General features: G+C 34.0%; 1 protein-coding gene across 3 annotated transcripts; it reads left to right on the top strand.

Annotated features, from left to right (window-relative positions):
• Positions 1-5,924: 5,924 nt before the first annotated feature.
• LOC120001608 (serine/threonine-protein kinase BLUS1-like) lies at positions 5,925-17,399 on the top strand. Of its 3 annotated transcripts, none has more exons than XM_038849995.1 (21): positions 5,925-6,257; positions 6,558-6,812; positions 8,426-8,550; positions 8,840-8,884; positions 8,968-9,049; positions 9,144-9,212; positions 9,312-9,482; positions 9,584-9,649; positions 10,366-10,434; positions 10,524-10,649; positions 10,759-10,829; positions 11,062-11,301; positions 12,431-12,543; positions 12,879-12,988; positions 13,063-13,104; positions 15,387-15,509; positions 15,593-15,641; positions 15,724-15,794; positions 16,728-16,789; positions 16,879-16,930; positions 17,015-17,399. In XM_038849995.1, the coding sequence occupies exons 1-21, from the start codon at positions 6,090-6,092 to the stop codon at positions 17,018-17,020; spliced, it is 2,115 nt and encodes a 704-aa protein (XP_038705923.1). In that variant the 5' UTR covers positions 5,925-6,089; the 3' UTR covers positions 17,021-17,399. The 3 variants fall into 3 exon arrangements, with proteins under 3 accessions (XP_038705923.1, XP_038705924.1, XP_038705922.1); XM_038849996.1 differs by having other exon boundaries at positions 11,059-11,301; positions 15,733-15,794; XM_038849994.1 differs by having other exon boundaries at positions 11,059-11,301.
• The last annotated feature ends 902 nt before the right edge of the window (positions 17,400-18,301 follow it).

The following is an 18,301-nucleotide window of genomic DNA, read 5'->3' as shown; positions in this document are numbered from 1 at the left end:
CTCATTCTTGGTTGAAAATTTGAGGGGGAGAAGGGTTATGGACTTATGGGTAAGGTTTCAAAACAACTTTTGACCAAAAGAACCCAAGATCGGCCATTCAAACAGCCACAACGGTGCATTGACGTCGATTTGGTGGGTTTCCGTAGACGAAGGTGAACGGAGAGGGTGAAGCTCGAAAGGATTTGGGGTTGATGTGTTAGGGAAAGTGGGGTGTTTTAAGATTGAATTTTTTGACGATATTTTGGGGTGCAATTAGTAAAATGTGGAGCACATATAGTGATCATCTTTGAAAATTCAACTTAAGGAGATATCATTTAATGCAATTTAACTACACAAAATAACCATGTTATTATAAATTTGCCCTTATTTATGGTGTTACTTTTATTTTTTCTTGAAACAATGGTAATTAAAGTAAGAAGGATAATTTTGGATTCGGTGGTGCTACATATCTCAGCAAATTTTGTCCCAAAAACATCCCAGTCTACGTGGCATTGACACATCACCATATGACATGGAAAGTAGATCTTTTGTTATTTTTTTGAGGTAAAAATACCCTTTTTTTTGGTCTAATTTCTTTTTCTACATATGCTGACATCATTGATTTTTTTTTGATTTTTTTCCCTAAACGAAAATTCTAAACCATTTATCTCTATAAATACATGTTAGATTTCGAAAAAAATTATATATTCGGAATCATCATGTAATCCTCTTTAAAACAAGATCCATTGTCGATATGTTTTATAAGACCATTCTTAATTACATTGTTTTTCAAATAATGTAATAACAATTCGGAAACTTAGAAACAATGTAATAATAATCTGGAAACTTAAAACAATGTAATAAAAATCTGAAATAATAAAAAAAAGAAGGAATCACAATATTTTTCAAAAAATAATGGAAATTGTCAAAACATAGAAATTATGCCTTAAAAAGGTAAAATTTATACTAAATTCACATTACAAAGGAGCATAAATCTTTATTTCTTTATTCTTATTGAAATTATATTGTTTTGAAAAATAATGTAATTACATGTATGACATGAGAAATCTCATTGTTTATTTTAAAAACATTGAAATTTGATAGCATAACATATATATTATTGACAAATAACTATAATTGACCCAATTTTATTACACAAGCCACTGGGTCATGTGTTCTTTTGCCATTACATTGTTTTTTAAAAACAATGTAATAGCTATCCGGAATACCAAAAAACAATGTAACAACGATTTGTACCATTAAAAAATAATCTATAATACTAAAAAACAATATAATAACAGATGTTTGAGCTTAGGCCTTAAAATTGAAATGTTTCCTGAAGAATTTAAATGAAATAAAGCAAGTTGGTTATGAAAAAATTGATGATGACCAACTTTTAAGTCAGATTAATTTAAGTTGGAGAAACTACGAAATATGGATCAGAAAGAAAGGAGAGATCTACGTGTTTTAATGGCAAAAATTGAAGATAAAGCTTAAAAAGACGAAAGAGGCCTAAATCCATTCTCTTTTAGTCACCTATTGGTTCATTTTAAGTCATGTTCACTGAGGGCATGACGCTGTTGCCGCCCCACTTGTGGCCATCAACGCATACTTAATTCATGTTCATCTGATATAGCCATGGCCGATGAAGACGAAGACGAAGACGACCAGTACTTTGTCACATAAAAGATGAGACGCTCTTCGAGATAGGAGAGAGAGGGGCTGAAATGAAGGGGGAGAGAAGTTGCTGACTGCCCCAGATTTATCAATAAAAAAGAAGTGAGAAGAAAATATATTTTTTAAATAATCCAACTCAACAACCCCAATCAACTGTCACATATACTGGGAAGCTGCTGGGATCCAAAAATGCTGGGATATTTAGACTTTTTGTTTTGGATTACAACAACAAAATTGTTAATTAATGAAGAAAAATGACACTAATTTTGGGACAGTCCAACATAGAAAAATGACAATCAAAATGGGACGAAGGGAGTAGTTAATATAGGTGACAGTGATAAATATTTTATTTTAATAAATAGGAAGGCAGGGTATTATTTGAGAATTTCGATGAGCAAATTGATTATTATCATCATGCTTAAAATAATTGCCAGAGTTAATTGGGACTCGTGTATAAGTGTTAAAAATTAACGAAAGCATACTGGACGATCGAGCCGTGTCTATGGGCAAGTTTATTTGGAGACCAAAGTACTTTCTAAAGACCCACTTTTTATTTTATTTTAGAATATGTATTAAAAAAATGATAAAGTAAAAAGTGGGTTTTTAGAAAGTAATTTGTGAGTTTTCAAATAGACTTCCCCTTTGTCTATTACTATTAGAAGAGAAATTTTTTGTGCACAATATTAAACTGTTAAGTTTGCACCACGATTCCAACTTTATAAGTTTACACTAAAATTAATCTTATAAGTTCACAGTAAAATTTTCTTTTCTAAATTTACACCCAATATTTAATGAGTGGCGCAAAATACTCTTTATTTGTAAAATATGAAATAAAAATTATTTCTTTATAAGTTCGTCTTAACATGCAAGAAATTCCTTCTCAAAGACGGAGTGTTCTTCCCCAATGATCCTCCCAAAAATCAATACTGGTGAGACAGATTCAAGTCTCTCAACATGAATGAATTGACTCAATTGGATCCTATCACCTGCTATTGATTTTGCTGAGTCTGGTTTGTATTTTTGTGTTAAATTGGGTAATTGACGTAATCAATGAATCATGTCCATTTTTTGCTTAAAAAATAATACAGTCTCATTGCTTTTTTTGTTACAAAAATCGGGATGGTACTGTTGATTATTGATAACAAAATCGAACGGTCATGTTGATTATTAAAAACAAAATCAAGATGGTTGTGTTGATTTATTTTCATTTAAGGGTATATTAGACATTTCATATATACATCTAAATAAAAAAGTTCTAAAACTGGTGTAAACTTAACACTTTTATTGTGTATAAATAAAATTTCTCCTGAACAAATTAAATTCTATTAGAGTAACTAACACTTTTTGCCATCCAAAAATAGATACTAACCAAATATCACAGTTTGGTTAATCATTTCTACAATACAATTTGGTCCTTCAAGTGTGGGAATGTGTACATGGAATGATCATGTTCGTTGATACGCATAGTTTGTGAGTTATTATGGTGACCTATGAATTGTAAAATGCTGTATTTTCCTGTGGGAACAAGTGTTTTTTTTTTTGAAAAGAAGGTAAGATATCAATAAACAAAGTTCAGTACAGAGCATTCAGCTGCATAAGCTGACATAACAGTAGAAGGAATAGCATTATCGTTAATCACAATGGAATCAGGTAGTCTTCCTAGTAAGGCTAGGTGGTCTGCAACCCCATTCCCAACTCTTCCAAAGTGACAGAAAGTGCAGTTCAAACCAGAACCAGCTCTTCATATTTCCTCTATAATCAGCCCGTGGGGAGCTAGTTTTTCCGAGGCTTTGTTGATTGCATTAATCACAACAAGGGAGTCTCCTTCAATAATAGTTCTATGGAGGCCAACCATTCCCACAAGCTCAATTCCAAATAAGAAAGCTTGGGCTTCCGCCTCTAAACTAGAGGTAGCTCTAATCGGTTTGTAGGCTGATAAAGAGACTCGACTAAGGTTATCTTGGATAATAACTACCACACCAGTTGGAGCAGTTGCATCAATCCAAGAAGCATCCACATTCACCTTATAAACACCCTCAGGTGGAGCCAGCCAATACAGACTCATAGCTGGAGGCCATTCCTAGCCATCCATATATGATACGCGACAAGCAGGAATTTCCTCAACTCTTCCACAAAGAGTGAATGAATAACTTGTTGAAAGAAATCAGGGGAAGGGGGGAGGATCTTGTGGCGGCTAGCCTGGTTTTCCCATGAGGCTAACCCACTGACATTGAATGAATAGGTGAAAAAGAGACTCATAATCCCTTCCACAAAAAAGACAATGAGGCTCAATCTGGAGACCTCACTGGATAAGTTTCTCTCTTATCGGGAGTCCATTTTGGAACAATCTTCACCTAAATATTTTAACTCTGTTGGGGCAATTGATCTTCCAAAGCTTCTGTCATAAATTGGAGTTCGATTGCACAGTAGACCCATTTGGGGGAGAAATAATCCCACAAGCAACCTGATAAGCAGATTTAACTGAAAATAAACCCGATGAATTGAAACTCCTGTAAAATTTGTCTCTGGCCCTAACGTTATGGAGGGGTACAGCTAAGGTATTTGACACCATATTTGCAGAAAAAAATTCATTTTGCAGCTCCATATTCCATCTCCCCCTCTTGTGATCAATTCACATGGACACCAAAAGACATGCAGTATTTTCATCAATAGGCTCATTAATGTACCCCGTATCAGTTTGTAGCCAAGGATATCTCCCCATTCGAATGGAATCCCCATTACCAATCCTACAACGAATCTCGCTGAAATGATGTTACAAGTAAAAATTAAACAAAAAAAACAAATAATGTATTGGATTTCTTCTTTAACTTGGAAAATAATGGACCCTAATCTTGTAAAAGCATGACTATTGTAGTTGTTCAAGATCTTTTGCTATTAAAAAATTGTTATAATTATTTTGAGAGGTTCAATCTCAAGTAATCTAGTTTTTGTTTAATTTAATTTATTATAAGTAAATATTTAATAGTCAAATATCACTTGTCATATTGGTAAATGTCATTTAAGGGGAAAATATATACTGATCAGTTTGAAGAAAAAATGAAAATGAAATGAAAAACTATAAATAGAATTTAGATTTCGAAAAAAATAAAATAATATGAGTTACAAATTTCTTGTGTTTTACAATTCTATTTTTGGTAATTCCGAAAAATTAATGAGATATTTATCAACATATTCCTCATAGATAACACACCATTAGATCCACTGCTTAAATGAATAAACTAATAGATAGCTGACCGTTTGATAAAAATGTCCTTATATATAATAACCCTAAAACACTTTATATCATTTGCTACCTGAGTCCAGGGGCGCTGCAGTAGCCTTAAATAAATTTTATTAAATTATCAAAAAATAATAAATACAAAGTATTTTGTGTATAGATCAACATCATGTATTTTTTAAGGCAAAAAAAAATTCATTGATAAATAATAACAAGTTAAATAGGTGTTTGATCCAACGATAGAAAATATTTCATATTTTTATCAATTACATTTATCATTTTTATGTATTTTTTTTAAAAAAATTCCGGGGCTCTAATAGCCTTACTGTGGGCCCTGCAATATATTGGCTACTGCAGGAACCCCCAACTATTTGCTACCTCAAGCCTTTCTCATTTCTCTCTCTTCTCTATTTACCTCAAGACTCTCTCTCTTCCTCTCCAAGATTCGAACATCCCAATCTCTCTTTTATTTCGAATAATGAATCTCTCCCTCTTTTGAGGGATAAAATATTTTGAATTTTATTTAAGATAAAACAAGGTGATTGAATTTATAGACAAGGGTAAAACTTATTTTAATTTTTAGTTTAAAAAAAATTTTAGGGTATGGAATTTTAATATTTAGATCTAACTGTTATAATATTTTTAATAAAATCTTTATTGGTCTATAAGCCTTAGGATTTGTTGCCTAAAATATAAATATATCTCATTTTAAATTTAAACATCTTTCCATTTTTACGAATTTAAATTTTGTTTTGCCATAAAGTGACAGCTCTCTAGCATTTAACATTCAATTTTGTATATAAAAATAGATACGTGGTATATAATAAATAAGATATATTTGTGCAAAATGAATGAAATATACATGTTAATTAATTTTGTTATGTAATTAAATATTTTTTTTTTTGGTATTTAACTATTAAGTTAATTGAAGATTATGGGAATCCCTTGGGTCCATATGCCAATTGGCAGCAGTCCCACTCCCACAACACAATCCAAATTAAGAAAGCTTTGTTTGGGTGGTGATCCGATACAGACTCTCTCTCTCTCTCTCTCGCCAACCCAGGAAATCCTCATCAATGCCAATGCACCTTTCCTTTCTTTCTACTCTTCTTTTTTTGTTGTTGCTTCAATGGAAATGGAAACACCGCTGCTACCACTACTACTTCTATCCTTTTTGATGAGCTTTTGAATTTGTATGTTTCCAATGGAGAAGAAGAAGTATCCAATTGGTCCAGAGTGTTATGAGCTTTATGAGGAGGTTGGTCATGGCGTCAGTGCCTCCGTTCATCGCGCTCTGTGTGTCACTTTCGATGAGATCGTCGCCATTAAGATTCTCGATTTTGAACGTCACAACGGTGATCTGGTAAAGCACTATTGTTTTCTTTCTCAATTCGTTTTAGCTTTAGAATTTGTTTTATGTTTCTAGAGACTAGCATGTGCTGTGAAAATTTAAGAAAAAAATGAGGTAGTATTTTCCTTAGATTTAACAACACTCGTCTTCTCAATTGACATTTTGGCAGTAATTGAGAATGTGAAATGCTTGTTATCTTCCAAATTTGATGAGATGCTACCACAACCGGGGGGTTTTTGTCTTTTCAATGCCTATGAATTTTTCGAATTTTTGCGTTAACTCTAATTTTTATATTAACTCTGCAATATCCAGAGTAACATTTCTCGTGAAGCACAAACAATGATATTGGTTGACCACCCCAATGTCCTTAAATCACACTGCTCCTTTGTTACTGATCACAACCTGTGGGTTGTCATGCCATTCATGGCTGGCGGTTCTTGTCTTCATATATTGAAAGCTGCTTACCCTGATGGTTTCGAGGAGGCAGTGATAGCAACAATACTCCGTGAGGCATTAAAGGGTTTAGAGTATCTTCATCATCATGGGCATATACATCGAGATGTTAAAGTGAGTACTTGATCCTATGTTTTATTTTGAAGTTGTCGTTTACTCTTTTTTCTTCATTTTGTACTATTTTGGTTTGACATGATAGCTTCAGTGAACATTAGTATGCACGACAGTAGAAGCTTCATTATAGTACACACGAGGTCTCTATCAGGTATGTAGAACACGAGACCCCAACAAAGACTCATCCCCAAACGAACACAACCATCCCTAGGGTTTGTAGATAAGTTTTCTTCTATTTCAAATCATCCAGACCATAAAACTCTTGCTCTCAAAAGAGCGCAAAATTATTTTACAGTCAATTTTAGTTGTGAAATTTCCAAAGTCCTGAACAACCCCTGTACCTGGTATCAACAAAACAGGCACCATTCATGGATCGTTTACATTGGATCAACCGCAACCATCCTATCCTTTTGGAACAAAATAATCCTATCTTCTTGGCAAGTGAAAAAGAAAAGATCAATAGTGAAGAGATATTGAATCAACTTGAAAACAAAAGGCATTGAAATGTAGTTTGATTCTATAAATTTTTTTTATCAACTATCTTGCTTCAAGATGGCTGTTGTAACGAGAGGAATTTCTCAAAAAGCTCACAAGAGATAGCATTGACATGTGAGGTTTTCCATTAAGATTTATGGATGAAAAGGAGTACAAGTTACAAACGACTAAACAATAGATGTGCCACTGCCGCCTGCATTAGAGTATTAACATATGACAAATTTATTTGTGAAGTAGTAAGATAAACAAGTGTGGAACAGCAAGGAATGATTAACCCTAGTTTTCATTTTCTAGAAATTTTAGGAATAAGCCTAAATATGAGCTGAAGTGTTTAAGAACCTTTTAAGAGATCTAATAAGTTGGGGCATGAATGAAGGCTGCTCTCAAGCCACTTGCAACTTGCCTATTAAAGATTGATCTTGAATTTTTGGCTTATTTAATAAATGACCTGAGCTCAAGAACCTTCATATATTTTTTAGGTAATTTAAAACTATGCATTCATTTACAGTATTATGATAATATGTTTTAGTATTTAATTCTACGAAAACCAGATGATAGCTTGTCTAATAAACAAGTTGAGCTCGAGGATGGCAAAGCCAGGTTGGCTCGGCTATCCTAAGCCTAATTATAGCCTTAATAACGTATGACATGTAGGATTTTGGTCCTGGACATCCCAAATGCGAAAAGATTAAGAGAATAATGGCTAAACGGTAATTATTTTTAACAATTGCTGTACATACTTTAAGAAGTTAGAAGTTGTTTGACTGGCAGCTTAGGAAGAAATGCTGATCAACTTCAGCGACCTCATAACAAGGAGCAACTTGGAAGTTGGAACTACTGGGAATACAGACAAGAATGAACAAAAATGATTAAAAGATTGGTAACTGTAGCTGTAGACCAAATTAATCAAGGGCAACTGACGTTGTATGCTTAGATTCGCAGATTTTTTGGGTGAACTATCAAAATCAGAAAGTGTTGCCTTGCTTTATTTAGATAACTACTTATGGTTACATACTGAGGTTTAACTGTTATTTAGTTTTTTATGGTATTAATTGTGTTTGTTTAGTATGTTACTTGATATATGATTTGTATGTTTACCTTTTCTATGCATTCCATAGGCTGGGAATATTCTCATCGATGCACGTGGTGCCATCAAACTAGGAGATTTTGGTGTCTCTGCATGTCTTTTTGATTCAGGTGATAGACAACGCATGAGGAATACATTTGTCGGGACGCCTTGCTGGTATTCTTTTTACCACGAAATACATATAAATTCTTCAACAAGTCTTTTTTCCCCCTTTTTGCTCAACATATTTTGATGTTATCAACTTTTGGTGGATGATTTTGGGCCTTGAATGCACCACCATAATCAAAACGAATTGTACAACGTCTACAATAGTATATCCACAAAAGTATCGAATGTTGATAGAGATATTTCACGAAAGATGGTGTAATAGGCCAACAATGCAATGACGCCATTGTTTTTTTTTTCCTGCCATATTTATGAATGAATGTCTCCATATGTATTGCAGGATGGCACCAGAGGTTATGGAACAGTTACATGGTTACGATTTCAAGTAAGTGTATTATTTTCCCACAGAAGTTTCTCTATTCTTATTTGGTAGTGTGATTTTGATGTTGCTCTAAAACTTCTTTTCAGGGCTGATATATGGTCTTTTGGGATTACTGCATTGGAACTTGCTCATGGACATGCTCCGTTTTCAAAGTATCCTCCAATGAAGGTGCATATAAGTTTATCGTATGATGTGGTATTATCAAAACTTCTTGTAAAGGAGCATTTGTTTATTGCAATCTAAAGTGAATTACTCTTGCTAGGTATTGCTTATGACCTTGCAAAATGCACCCCCTGGCCTTGATTATGAAAGAGATAGGAAGTTTTCTAAGGTATGCTAGAAGAAATGGATTCAGTTGATACTACTAAGATGATATTATACCGCAAAGTGTTTTTTTTTTTTTTTTTTCATTTTTCCTTTGGTTCTTCAGTCTTTTAAGCAGATGATTGCTAGCTGTTTGGTGAAAGATCCTTCAAAACGACCCTCTGCAAAGAAGTTATTAAAGCATTCCTTTTTCAAACAAGCTAGGTCAAATGATTACATAGCTCGAATGCTTTTAGAGGGTTTGCCTGCTCTTGGGGATCGAATAAAGGCATTAAAGGTTTGTATGACAGTTTTTGTATAATGACTGCAAAGAAGGAAGCATATGTTATGTGTTCATTTCTATTGAACACTGAAAACTGGTGTTATTTCGTGATACAGAGAAAGGAAGAAGATATGCTTGCACAAAAGAAGATGCCAGATGGTCAAAAGGAGGAAATATCGCAGGTTAGAAAGTTACTTTTGCTGCTGAAGAAAATGTGATAATTTACTGCATCAAAAACTCCCTGGTTGGTAGAAATTTTAAAGACTACTGTTCACAAGCTTCTTTTAGAGGAGATTTTAGTTTACTAGTCTTCCAAATAGAAATTTCATTTTTTCCCTGGTAAAATGTACATATTATTTAATCATGCATTGTTTTCAAGAAAATAAAACTATTTTCGCATTAGAAAATTTACTTTCTTCGCTTAAGAAGCCTTAGAAAAAAGGGAATAATAATGCTAGTCATTAGCTTTCTCGGTAAGGCAAAAGGAGATTCAGTAAATCTTTCATAAGAAATCGAGAGGATAGCTCCGGTATAATGGGTATGCCTTTTTTAGTGACCAGGTTGATTCGTCGGCTGTTTGTTGGATAATTTGTATCCAGTGGAACCATAGATTTTTTTGATGGGGAGCAATCTTTGATGTGGATGCTAAGGAATAGAGCTATCTTTCTTTGTTATTTTCCTAGTAGGCGAGTTGATATAAATATATAAATGGAAGGGAGAAAAAGGGCAAAAAGTTATTCCGTGCAATATTTTTTCACCTTTTTTCATGGTAATCAAAATTACAATGATTTTATGCTCATTGATGGGCTATTGTAATTTGAATAGGTTTTAGTTTACTTTCTTTCTCGATATATATTTTTCTGGCTAGCTTAGTATGTGTTCTTTTGATTATGTGTAGAATGAATATAAACGAGGAATTAGTGGCTGGAACTTCAATCTTGAAGATATGAAGGCTCAAGCTTCCCTGGTACAACAATATTTGATCTTGCTTACTTTGTGGATGTTATTTGGTGGGTGAAAGTTCTGAAATTTTTCATAGCATTATTCTTTATTTAGATCCAAGATGAGGATCCTTTACCAGATAATAATCAAGCAAGGACCTCAAATTCGTTAGCTGGACTGGAGGGACATGAGAAGCAACCACAAATGTTGTTACCAGAACAATTTCTACAAGTTGTAGAGGTAGTACTTCATAATATTTTTTGATATATTGAAAAAAAATATGTAACTTGATTATTTCCAATTTTAATTTAAAAGTTTGTCAGATTCCTAATTATTTCAATATTCTCAGGAAGATAATGATCTTATACAGATTCAATCGACTTCGCTTCCATTTAGTAGGTCATCCGTAAATGTTATGAGGTATCTTCACTGTTACGGATATCTTCATGTGCCCTTGGTATTATTAGGATGCTGCAATATACGTCCTTATAATCTTTATTTTCACGAAGCGATCAAAATCCAAAGTGCCTCTGAGTTGTGTCGGTATAAAGTTTGCTAACCATAGAAACATAATTGCTATCTTGAGTCTCGGAAGTTGGATTAGGCCTTTATTGGATTGATTGATCTAAAACTGTGATTTATTTGCCAGAAGTGAAGTGGTCAGATCTGATGATAACTCTAGCTTTGCCAGTCCATGCAGTGAATGGCATGTCTTGCAGAATCCTTCACACGATGATAATGGTAACCTAAAAAATAACATCGGTGAAAAGCCTTTTCTGGATAATGGAGAAATTTTGGCCGGCGTGGCTAGTCATTCACATGAAAGAAGAGGAGGTTCATCGGAGAGCATGACCGTAACAGAGACTACCGCTCTTCCTATTATGAGAGACAGGTTTGAGTCGTTTGACAATATACACAATCAAATTGATGAATTTTTCCATAGTTAATTTGGTTTGCAACTCTGAGTACTGGTCAAATTCTTATATGTTACCTTGCTTGGAAATTAGGTAAATTAGTTAAACTTTCATATGAAATTTATTGGTTAGTGCGCACAATATTGCTTCCTCTCATCATACATCACAAATTTCTATTTATTCCACCCCCATTAATTTGTTTTCTCTTCAACAAAGTAATGACCAATAGCATATGGTTCTTTTACTCCCTTCTCTTTTCTTATCATCGGTCTAAATAACAGATTCAAAACCCTTGCAAAAAGGAAAAAACTAAAAAATAATTGTGTGTATAAACACTTATTAAGATGGCTATTTGAATGTGAGTGGATGTTCTTCTGGGCCCAGTCTTTTCTCAGGTTATCTTTATCTGTTAGATTTATGGGTGAAGATAATCATATGAGAAAATGCATATGAATACCAGATTACCATCCCAATTTGGTGGCAAGTCCTTGATTTTGAATCATGTAATCCATCATATTTATTTCTAGTGACAAGTCTTAGAGAAATATGCGTTCAATTCCTTGTATCAAATTTCTTTAGGCAATGGCTAGGGAAGGTCTTCTAAGACATTGAGAGAGAAATAATCGAAGTTAAACCTTGTCCATCATTGAAAAAGCGAAGCATAGAGGGCTAAACAGGAGTAAATTAACAGTAAATATCTCTTCACACTATGAAGGGCATATAAAACATTTGTACAGAGACCAGTATTCTACCATTTCTATTTTCTGTCTTAATATTCTTAAGAATCCACTTTCTCTTGGAGTAGGAAATATGTGTTACATTAATGGTGCAGCTTGACGGCTTGGTCATGGTCTACGTGTTTTATAATGCTTCATTCATGAATTTTAGCCACCCATGCTTTGTGGCAATACTTCCATTTGCTGGTTCAAAAACTATAACTACTCTATATGTGCTTTCAGTCATATACTATGAACTCTCTGTATTATTTATCAAGCAGTAAAATTCATTAGAGTTTCCTAATTTTTTTTGATATTATGTTTGTGTCCTATATACTCAAGTTATATGTGAAGTTCAGCACATGTTTATAAAGATTCTTGGAATGTTCAGCGATAAGTTGCAAAATTTGCCGCAGAGCAACTTAGCTTGCAATGGAGCAACAGCCCATCATGCATTGGATGACACAGTACTGGAGATCCCAACTAAAGTACATAAATCATCTGGTAAGTTCTTTAATTGTCTTTTTTCTTTTATATGTTTGTTGTAACATTTCTCAGTTTTTGGTGATCTATATGCTGTTTATTTTAGTTTCCTGAACATGTGGCCCACTGGTCGAGTTGCAGGGGTGCAACCTAGAGGTCACAGGTTCAATTCAACCTAGAGGTCACAGGTTCAATTCCAAGAAATAGCCTCTCTACATATTATGTGGGGTAAAGTCTACGCACATCTTGCATGTCCCCGACTCTGCCCATAGCAGGAGCCTTGTGCACGGCAGTTGTTTACCTATTTTACATTCTTGCTCTAATGTTAATGCACTTCTATTGGTCCACTTAATCAGAGATTCTTGCAACAGCGAATAGTGATGAACTTGATGAGAAAGCAAAGCCACCAGTTGTTCAGCAACGAGGACGATTTAAAGTAACTTCTGAGAATGTTGATTTCGAAAAGGTCAACTTTAAATATTGTGGCCTGCATGTTCCTTTTCTTATTCAAACGCACATGAACTCATGCCCTTTTTTCAGGTGGTACCATCGCCAATACTGCAAAAGAGTCATAGCATGCAGGTTGGTACTTTTGAGGTCATCATATATGTGCCAAGTAGATAGATTATATCAATGCATTTGTGAAATATGTAAGTAGATAAGCAGTTGTGCTAAGTCTCTCTCCCTCCCTCCCTGTGTGTTTGCGTGTTTTGGAACGCAACCAGCATATGCACTTGCAAAACATATTTGATAACATGTGCATAAGGTATAGTTTTGTGAAACGAGTATGCATACTCTGTCTGTGCGTGTGTATGTGTGCATGCATGCGCAAAGTATATTTGGCAACACAAGGAATGGTGGATGATATCAGATCCCTTGGTGGTTCATTATTAGAGAATTCCTTTTTGAAGCCTTGTACAAGTTATTTATGATTAGAAAAATGAAAGAAATTTTACTAGAGTTTTAAAATGAAAAGAAAATTGATAAATTGCAGCCATAAATATTATTGGCATCCTGTAGCTTTTGCCTTTCTTCAAGCTGCTCTGCTATTAGCTTGGTTTATAGAGTTCCATTTTTGTAGTTTTAGCCCATTCAAAAATATTAATTTAGTTGTAGCCTCCAGTTGAAAAAAAAAAGAGAATTATAATCTTGAGATCTTATAGAGATCAATATTAAAAAAAGCAACATGGACTCACATAAGCTTCTATTACGAGGAACTTTTGTCACTGATGTTTTCCTTGTGTTCTTAATTCTTCATGCAAGAAAGAAGATATATAAGCAAGTTTGAATCGTTGTACTGCTTGTGTTATGACAATGTTTTGTCGAGCTTCTCAGATGACTGTCCTTTTCTAGTGGGACTTCTAATGAATTGCATCATTTAGAGCAGGCATTTTATCCTTGTTTCGAATGAATAGATAACTCAATGCTTCTTTCTTATCATGGGGCTTATCTATGATGTCTTTAAGGCAGGATAACTTCTTTTTGTCATTTGGTGAGTAAATGTTCAAGTTATTTGTAGTAAATCCTTGAGAAAGTAGGTGAAACAAACTATTTTCTGAAAATGACAAGCGTTTAATAACATTGAATAAAACCTGACTTAAACATTTGTGAGTGACTGCTAGGAAAATCTTGAGAAAAGTGAGTAAACCTTTCATAAATCTTCGTCAATCAGAGTTACCATGTCTTAAAGGCATCATAGCAAAGTCCTTTTACTACGGTATACTGTAGCTTTTAAGAAATCTCCAAAGGGAGCCAAACCCTTTGGCTCCCTTTTATACTTACCTTTATACTTACTGAGTTGAAATCACTAGATAGTTTTCCATCCCATTGGACATGAAAGAAAAGGGAACTCTTATATAGGTCCTCAACAGGTTTGTCAATTCTACTTTAATTCTCAACTGAAAAAGTTGAAGTCTAGGCCAGAGATGGTTGAGAGAGAAAATTGTGGTGCAATTGAAATGTTTTGATTTTAGATAATTATATACTGACACAGAGGGTAAAGCTACGCTCACTTATCATCCACTAATTGAATCCAAATGAACTGGTGAACCAGGGACACCAAGATCTTTTTTTGCAGGGCAAACCCTGTGTTTCCATACGAATTTCCTTTAGTTGCATTCTCAGGTGGGTAAGTTGATTTTATAGGTCTCAACCACTTAGACAAGATGAAACTAACACTCTATCAAGGAAAGACGAAGAGCGTGGAGAAAGTGTTCAAGGAGAGGTATTTATAGTTGGAGAGTTTCATACTAACAACACTATAGATTTGACCACCTAGCTAGTATTGATTCATATCTTATGGAGGATACTCTTTCTAATTTTTGGTACCTTCTCGTAAATAAATAAGCCTTTCGCCGGAATATGGTTTCTTTTCGATTTTTGGTTTTTATTATGTTATGAATTTCATTGCATAAAGTCACTCTAACTTCTATGTAATAATAATAATAATAATATGTGATTATGTGCGTTTTCAATTTTAGTTATCCACATCTATAATTGTTATGCACTTGTGAATTGTGATGTATTCTTTCAAGCTAAAGTAGCGGATTAAGGACCACAAATCTTTGTAATCCCCCCATTCTCTTTTTCTTGTCATCATCATTATCCCCCCATTCCCTTTTCTTGTCATTATCATTACTGAGTTGCATCTTAAATAGAGGAAAAGACTCTTTGTTTCTCTTCTTTTTTTGAAAATTGTACTGCCTGCTTTGAGTGTAGGATTTTCACTTTAGCATTGACCTAAAGACTTATCTGTGTCTGTGAATTTGAAAAAGAAGAATTTTCTGTAGACTGTAAGTGAACAACCACCCTGTAATATCTCATTCCTCAACAGCTCTTTTAGAAACTCTGTGTGTATCATGTAGGTGCTTAACCAACATGCCGCAGTTTCTGTACCATCAGCACTTGAGGCTGCAGCATCAACTCTTTCTGCCTCGTCTATTTTTCCATTGCTGCAATCAATTCTGCAAACAAATACTCTTCAAAGGGTACAATTAGAAATTATTTATGCTCTTTAATTTGCATTTACTTGTGGTTGAAATTTTTATGTCCATCCTATTATTGTCACCAGGAAAGCATTTTGAGGCTCATGAAACAGATATCTACTTTTGAAACCACAGGTGAGAAAACAATTAAGGACCCTTGTACTTTTTTTTTCATCCTAGATAATCTTTCCACGATCTTATATGTCTTATCCCCCAGTAAACCCAGCCAATCGTGCTGCTGAGGGAGGATCCAGTATGGCAAATCTAGGTGTAACAGAGAAGTCTTTGGTATGTGATTCTTGGGCCTTTTTTATGTTCTCTAATTATTTCCTAATAGATTGTCATATGGTACTGAAAGCCTCCTGTTCTTTTTATAAGATTACGACCCTAAGAAGTTCAACATCTATTATGATAGAGCATTGAATTAAAACTAAGGTATATCTATCAGCGAGCATCTCAAATGAAATGATGATCAATTAAAGAGTTGTTTATTAAAAATAGAAATTAATTTTTGTTTTTATAGTTAACTTGCCAATATATGATAATTGCCTGTGTATGTCTGGAACTATTTTGTCTATTGCTCATTTTTGCTCAGTATTTCCTGATTATGCTAGGCGAGCAAGAATTGGTATTAATGGAAGCATTGTGTTAAACTATTAAACACATGAACTTTGAAAAGCTTTTGACGGTTGAGGAGCACCACTAGTTCAAGTGAGCTCCTCTTCGCCTGTCATAAGAGCAGGAGTTTGAATCCCCATCCAGTTGAACAATGAAAAAAGAAAAAAAAAACTCTCTTGAAGGCTTTGTGTCACATTTTACTTTCATATGGAAGACATCGTCAATAGTATTTGCGGGTGCAGCTTATACTTGTTTTATTACTTTCAGGTTCTTACACCCAGTTGGCCAACTGTTTTAGGATGAGTGTATTTAGGTTGACTAGTTTCAAGAAAATGGGAGCTTTTTGGATTTTCTGTACATGATATCGAATTACGATTCAAGATTGCTCTTACCTTTTTATGACTAGGGTCCGGCTCCATATCTTTTCCGTGTTGGTAATGCATTGGCAATGACTTTGCTTCCTCCATTTACTTGTATATTAAAGCGTACTAACTGCACCATTCAGTTCCATACTGAGACCTTGTGCCCTTGAGCATGTTTGAGTGATGCTAATAATGTACTACCAATATCTGGATACTGAAAAATGTTCATCTCCAACTGCAGTTAGAAGCAGCGCAAGACAAGGAAAAGGAGCTACTTAATGAATTAGCTGATTTGCAGTATAGGTAGACATAGTTTTATGTACATGAAGACAAGACACTTGAAACAAGTTATTGTATATGGATGCTAACTTTCAGAGAATTTTCATCTACAGGCTAATATGTGCTCAAGAGGAACTCCAAAAATATAAGACAGAAAATGCTCAGGTTAGTTTCTATTAACTTTTGCTTGTACTTTTTTTGGAGCCATAGACTGATTATGACTTGGGGTATACACCATATCAATTTCAGGCTTGATTCCATTATTCTACTACTTCTTCGGTGTATGTATATAAATTTTCTCAAGCCCAAATCTCTCCAGGAAGTAAACAGGAGGAAAGCACCTGAATGACCATGAGACGCATGTGATAGGCTCATATCAATGCTATATTATTAAATATATATCAACGTTAAGTTTTTTTTATTATACTGTAGGTTTAACTTTTAGGTATGCAATTGTTCCCCCAAATGTGAAGCGCATGTTGTTAATGAGGCACGAGGTTAGTGTAGTCTTTATTTGATAATGCTCACATATTGTAGCCCAAATAGTTCCATGATCTCAATATTTTCTCAGATTTTTCACCCCGTGATTTGATTGTAATCTCTAAGTACATGTATGTAAATGTTTTGTATACTATATAGGCTTAAAACTAGGGGTGTGTTACTGTGCAGAAGAATGAGAGTTCGTCCATCAAGAGAGATGGAATCTGGACTTCCCATTTAGCTTCACTAGGTGAATACCCACGCTATGCGCGGCATGGATCTATATACATTAAAATTTTAAGATTTAATGTGTTCTAGACTTTATAATTTTTGTTGGAAATTCTGTAATTTTATGTCAATCCTAAGCCCATATAAAAGATAGCAGGGATTTCTCATTCCATTTATGTAGGATTAATATTTTGAAGGAAATAGTGTTTCATAAGGTTGAGTTTTATTAAAGTGTCCGTTGAACTTATTATTGTATGTCGTCTCCTAGTGTGTGTGTAATATTTGTGCAGTAAATTTAGTCCTAGAGAGAATGTTGTTGGTTTTTAACAATCTATTGAATAGGTTTTTTAATATTTTTCTTGCCAATCGGAATTATAATATAATCGAAAAATATACATTGTGTTATCTATTTTGTAACTAGATTGATTTTATATAAATGAGTATCATTTTCAATATATAGGTAGGAAAAAAGATTTTGTTTAAATTGTAAGGGTGCTTTGGTCAAACATATGCACTTGAGAATGGTATAGAGGGTATTGATTGTTAAATATATGAGGTATTTATGTTTAGTAAATGGAAACAGAAATTGTATAGGACAAACTGAAGGATGATAATTAAAATTTCTTGTCGATATTGTCAGTTCCATCTTATGAGTTCATGTATTTCGTCCAAAGTTTATATTGGATAGTATAAATGATGTTGATAAAGATGATTTTACTGCAATATGGTAAAAAATGCTTCTTTTATCTTGTAGTCACGCACACAACAAGGTTACCTTTGTTTTGGAAATATCGATTTTTTTTTTAACATTCGTAGCCGTCATCCTCT

This window comes from Tripterygium wilfordii, chromosome 7 (assembly GCF_013401445.1).
Source record: "Tripterygium wilfordii isolate XIE 37 chromosome 7, ASM1340144v1, whole genome shotgun sequence".
NCBI classification, from domain to species: domain Eukaryota; kingdom Viridiplantae; phylum Streptophyta; class Magnoliopsida; order Celastrales; family Celastraceae; genus Tripterygium; species Tripterygium wilfordii.
The sequence above is the reverse complement of the archived record's forward strand: the minus strand, read 5'-3'. Positions and strand labels throughout refer to the sequence as shown.